This window comes from Coenobita brevimanus, chromosome 74 (assembly GCF_032717465.1).
Source record: "Coenobita brevimanus isolate Jiangsu-jjx chromosome 74, ASM3271746v2, whole genome shotgun sequence".
Classification (NCBI taxonomy): Eukaryota; Metazoa; Arthropoda; class Malacostraca; order Decapoda; family Coenobitidae; genus Coenobita; species Coenobita brevimanus.
Window position 1 is genome coordinate 8452650 of NC_137027.1, and position 6574 is coordinate 8459223.

Genomic DNA, 6574 nt, shown 5'->3' on the forward strand with positions numbered 1-6574 from the left:
ACAACTCAGCATTCAGGATGGAGAGACGGCAATTTCAGATCAAATTTGATTTTAAATATATGATTTTTAGGAGCACTGAGGCCCAGACTAGCATAACAGGCTGAGGTGAAAACCATCACCACGACCCAAATTATATGGAATCATCACACGTCTCATAGGTTGAAAACTACCAGGCGAGAGCTCATAGAGAAAATGTGTTAGCCAAATCTTTCCATATGTGGTGGCCAGGTAGATAGAGAAGCCGTCTGCTGCTCTTAATGGCTCAGTTTGACGAGTTAGAAATTTGAAATGAGAAAGGAACAGTTTGATTATTTGAGTCTGGTTACGACAGACTCTACTTGTCCTCCTCATATAATACTGCTTGTCTTCTTCATGCCATAAAAAAAAATAATAATAACAATAAACTTGTAATACCCCCATACCAGTCCTGAACAAGACAACTCTAGTATGCATTCAGTGTTAACGGTAGGTAGGTAGGTAGGGAATGCTCGTCGGCGAAGAGGTGACGGTGCGGCCTTATTCTTTACCAACATCCGCGGCCTTACCACAAATTTAAATTCAGTTCATTTTTTCCTTCAGTCCATATCCCCTTTGGCCCTTTTCCTCACAGAACCACAAATCTCACCCTCTACCGATATATCTCCATTTAGTTTTCCCGGTTACCATCTCCTTACAAACTTTCGAAACAAGGGCGGCACCTGTTGTTATATCAAATCCCAATATGCAGTTGATACTATTTTAAACTTCACTTCATCCAGTTTTGATTACTCATTATATAAATTAAATTGCCAAAACATTACCAAATATATCTGTGTAGTTTATCGTTCCCCCAATACTTCTTCGGAACCCAGTGTATTTGATTCCATATCCACTCAGTTGAGTAACCTTGACCTTGCCCTTGGCAATGAAATTACCATTTTGGGTGATTTTAACATACACAATGTTGAATGGTTATTGCATTCTGCCCGGACTGACGACGCTGGTCTAGAATGCGAGCTGTTTGCGGAATCGTTTAATCTCACCCAGTTGGTAAAGCAACCAACCAGAATACCTGATAATCCTGACCATAATGCCCATCTCTTGGATTTATTCTTGACAAATAATCCAGATCAATACAGGATAGAGGTACTGTCACCACTTGGATCCTCTGACCACAATCTCATCAAAGTCTCATTAGTTAACCCTCCTACACCTCCCCATTCCGAACCTGTCAGGGTGACCGATGGCACTTTGACAGGGCAGACTGGGATGGATTTAGAAATTATCTTGCTGATGTTCCATGGCAGTCTTTCTTCTCTAGTGATCCCAATTCTACCCAGTCCCACATTTGTGACTTAATACTAGCTGGTATGGATTTATTCATACCAAGTCAACAATTCACTAAAAGATCAAACTCTCCAAAATGGTTTGATGGCAATTGTGCCAGAGCAACAGCCCAAAAGTCATTAGCATATAACTCTTACTTAAAATCAAAAACACCTGAATCACTCTCCCAATTTAAAATTGCTAGAAATCATGCAAAAGCTGTATTAAATCTATCTAAATCAAACTTTCTTCAAAAGCAAGCATCAAAACTACTTAACAACCCTAATGACAATAGAATATTCTGGTCAACTCTTAATTCTTTCAATAATAACTTTAACAAGTCATCTTCCATTCCCCCACTAAAATCTTCAGATGGCAATATTACAAATGACCCACGTGGGAAAGCAGATATCTTTGCTAGTACCTTTGCAAGAAACTCTACCATAGATGATACCAGCCAGAATGTCTCAGTACTGGAACTTGATTCTCCCGAAATTGCCCCACTTAAAATACAGACAAGATTTGTAAAATCCATCCTAGACAATTTACCTATCAACAAAGCTCCAGGTCCAGATGGAATTCCGCCAATTGTTTTGAAAAAGTGTTCCCCTGAACTTGCCTCTGTCCTAGCTAAATTATTCAGACTATGCATACGTACTTCTTTATTCCCAAATTCATGGAAAGAAGCCAATATCCACCCAGTTCCGAAGAAAGGAAGTTCGTCTGACCCCTCCAATTACAGACCAATAGTTATCACATCTTCTCTTGGTAAGGTATTTGAAACTTTAATTAATAAGCATATTGTTAAACATCTTGAATCCAACAATTTAATTAACGATAGACAATACGGTTTTCGCCATGAAAGATCCACCATTGACATACTCAATCTCTTAACTCATACCATCCATCAATCAATTGATCTTTTTGGAGAAACTCATGCAGTAGCTCTTGATATCTCTAAAGCTTTTGACAGAGTATGGCACCGTTCCCTGCTCTCCAAACTCCCTTGCTATGGACTAACGTCTTTTGTTCCTTTGATTTCTTCTTATCTTAGTGACAGGAAAATAAGAGTAAAAGTAGATGATGTATATTCGAATTTCCACTCAATTAACGCCGGCGTGCTGCAGGGATCAGTTCTGGCGCCAACCCTATTTCTGGTTCATATTAATGATCTCTTATCTGTCACTCACAATCCCATTCACTCATATGCAGATGACTCAACACTACATAGTTCATTCACACTCAGACATCCATTTACAAAGTCTAATATCTCTACCTCTCAACTCAGTACAGCCATCTCCATAAATCAAGATCTATCTAAAATCAGTGAATGGGGACAAAACAACCTTGTCTCTTTTAATGCTAGTAAAACTAAATATATACAGTTTACTAATAGACAGATATTGCCAGATTCGTACATTACCTTCAGTGCTACTAATATTCCCATCTCCCAAAGTATTGAAATTCTTGGTGTCTCACTTAACAGTGCCCTCAGCTGGACCTTTCATGTCAGATCACTTGCTAAAACCGCCTCAAAGAAACTTGGATTATTGTACAGAGTCCGTAACTTCTTCGCCGATTAACAGTTAGCTATAATTTATAAGAGTCATGTGCGCTCTCAGCTTGAATATTGCTCACCCTTGTGGAATGGTTGTGGAGAGGTTGCATTAAGACAACTAGACAAAATTCAGAATAAAGCTGTTAGAATCATTAACAACCCTGCCATTACATATAAACTACCTCCCCTGCAAGTAAGAAGGAATGTTGCCTCCCTTGCATTATTTTACAGATATTTTTTTGGCAAATGCTCAGACGAAGTTGCGTCCATGGTGCCACCTCTCCATGCCTTCCCTCGTGCTACACGGGCATCTGGTAGCGCTCATGACTGGAATGTCACTCAACCATATTGCAGAACTTCTGCCTATCAGAATTCTTTCATTCCCCGAACTGCATCTCGCTGGAACTCGCTTCCTCAGAGTTGTTTTCCTCCAAATTTCAACCTACAACTGTTCAAGTCTAACTGTTACAGATATTTTATGAACAGAAGACACCAGTAATCTGGTGTATGGATTATTTTTTTTTCTCCATTTGTTTTTCCTTCCTCCGTTCTGTTATTAAAAAAAAAAAAAAAAAAAAAAGTATTAGCATCGAAATGGTGACACGTGTTGGTGTATGGCATGTGAAGTCAGACACACACACACACACACACACACACACACACACACACACAAATCTCCGCGGCAAAGTCGGGCAACTGTGTACGAGGATCAAATTAAGATCAAGCGCTAAAGTCGACAATGTATGGAGATTGTCACTTCAAAGCCTCACTATATCGAACCAAATGGCAGAAATACCCAGCCTGACACGAACAATGGTCTGATAAAAAGACATGTGGGATTTTTTGGATATACTGGACAATAATTCAGTCTTGGGGGATAAAGATCACTGCAACCTAGTAAGTTCGATTCTCTGTTACGAAAATTGTGCATGAATTAATGATATTGCAAGCTATATATGGGAAAAAGAAATTTGTATGTGTATTAATAAAGGTATATAGGCACAGAGAGGCAAATATAGAAGAGTTGACAATTAGTTGCTACGGATATTTTCAGTTTGCGAGATGAAGACAAAAATGGAGAGAGAGAGAGAGAGAGAGAGAGAGAGAGAGGAGGGGGGAGAAAGGGGAGAGGAAGATCGAGAGGTGGAAAAGGAAAGGAAAAAAAAAAAAAGAAACGAAACTGACGACTGAATGTGTGTGTGTGTGTGTGTGTGTGTGTGTGTGTGTGTGTGTGTGTGTGTGAGAGAGAGAGAGAGAGAGAGAGAGAGAGAGAGAGAGGGAAAAATATGAGATAGGAAGGGAGAGTCGAGATAATGACCGGTGGGAGGAAGGAGGAAATATGATAAACGAGGTGAGGGAGAGAGAGGAGGGAACGTGGGAGGGGAAGGGCGAGGAAACAAAAGCTGGAAACACGAAAGAGTTATAGAGCTGACAGTATAAAATAAAAGTAAGTAGGAATAAAACAGAAACATACAAAATAAATAGCATAAATAAAACGAAAAAGAGGCAAATTAGAAATAAGCATAAGTAAAAGTAGCCAGAAATAAAGTACCGGTATATGAAACAGATTTTTATCCTCATCATCACTCAGAGATTATAATAAACATATATATATATATATATATATATATATATATATATATATATATATATATATATATATATATATATATATATATATATATATATGAAACAGACAACATGAGTTTATAGAAATATGTAAATAGGTCTATGAAATTCATATATAATAATAGCACACACACACACAATATATATATATATATATATATATATATATATATATATATATCTATATATATATATATATATATATATGCAGTAGATAAAAACAGGTTATAGATGGAAGAAAAATAGCGTAAACATCATTATAAACGGTTCACTAGAAAAATATAGGTTTCCTTCAGTTCTTGGCTAACCATTCGGAATCGTGAGTTTGTATATCTGTGTTAATTTTTATATTACGCTTTACAAATCGGAACACAGACTGACAAACTTATTATCAATTTCCTCTAATATCTATAGTTAGATTTTAAAGGAGAGACAAGGGAGGAGATTGTAGAAAACTTCTATTTCTGTTTTTCTTCCTACTAATATCAGATATGAGATACAATGTGGTAATGATTATGAGTCTGAATCGTGGCCCACAGCAAAGTCCGTTACCAAATATTATTTATGCGATTGACTGCGACCTAGTGGCACAGCGGGCATTCTGGGAATTAAACTCCATCACAGTCAGCAACAAATACGATTACAGGGCTGTCCATAACGCATCCCAATAATTATTGTGGTGTGTTGTGGGGGCGGTTCAGTCAGCGTTACCTGTGGCTACCCTGGATCATTCTCTACATCCATAACCCTTTTCAGTGTATTATTTTTCCTTTTACGTTCATTGATTGTTTGGTTAAAATTTAATAAAGCAGCCTAAATTTGTGCGCACCTCACACGTGCGTATTAAGACAGAATAGCGCAATTTACAGACCACTCTGTATATACAGCGTCCCAGACAATGTACTAACTTTAGGTGGTTACTCTTGGACTACCTTGTGGAAAAAAAGAAAAAAAAAATGGTACATCAACGTGTGTCCAATTCCCAGCTGTTACGGAGCTACAATTGCTGATGACCTTGAGGGTGGGAAAGGTCTGCCACAACTTTCACCAAAAAGTCGTAGGTCATCAATAATTGTACCTCTATATCGGTCTATTGATGCAAGATTTTTTGCACAGTATTAGCCCGAGTCACCTCCAGAAGTATTAAATCAAGTTCTCGGCCGATTTGCTTATTAACTGAAATCACATAACGATATTTACTTGCACGTGAACAGTTGTGGCCGAAAGTTTGCCTACTCTTTCACCTCTCCTGGTCATCACTTTTCTTTCCAGGCCCAATATTTCCAAGCTGAGGCCTAATATACGTCAGAGGAGAAAGTGACGGACATGCCTTAAGTGTGAAGTAGACACAGTGGAATAGTGTGTGAACTTCTATCCCTTGCTGTGCTGTTATAAGCAAGGGTTCACCAACTCATCCCTGCTGGCTGTGGACGTGGAAAGTGCTACATGAGAAATTTTTATATGATAGCAATATAAATAAGGAGTGCTAGAAGGAAGCATACTCTCTGACGTTCAGGGGGAAATGAGGAATGGAAGGGCTCAGTGGTGACTGAGGATTGTGAGTTGAACTTTTGCTTGTGAGTGTACCTGATCCCCATTTCAGCTCACCTGGTATAAGCGCTGCCAGGCTGCCGATGATGAGTGCCAGTGAGTGTCCTCCCTCCATGGTGGTGGCACGAGCAGGACACCGCATCCACGCACACACAAATGCACACCAATAACTTCACACAAAGTACCCGGTCATGATGTAATATCTTACTTGTTGCTGGGATATTCTCTCCTACAGTACATTTCATCTATAACTCACGTCATGACAGAAGGATCTACGCTTTGTGCTTGTGAGTCAGCTAGGTTATGATTGTCTGAGGAGTCCTTTTTTACCTGTCTTTCAGCTCTGTAACTATTATTTGCTGTTTCACCTTTTATTTCTTATGTCCCTTCAATAATATTTAGTTACTTTATACTCGTACTTATCTTTTAGCTCATTTATTATGACAGTTCCTTTGCACGTGTCTGTCAGCTGAAGTATTTTTCCAAAGTTAGTCTCTTTTCGCTTGTAGATCTACTGAATTATTTTTACTG

The 6574-nt window shown here is 38.6% G+C and overlaps 1 protein-coding gene across 1 annotated transcript in view; it reads right to left on the reverse strand.

Moving 5' to 3' along the window:
* The window catches only part of LOC145407678 (uncharacterized), a 133049-nt gene extending 126889 nt beyond the window's left edge, over positions 1-6160 (reverse strand). Inside the window, exon 1 of the mRNA XM_080278546.1 lies at positions 6101-6160. Coding sequence (XP_080134672.1) covers positions 6101-6158 — 58 coding nt within the window. The 5' untranslated portion in view covers positions 6159-6160. The remainder of the gene's footprint in view (positions 1-6100) is intronic.
* Positions 6161-6574: the final 414 nt, after the last annotated feature.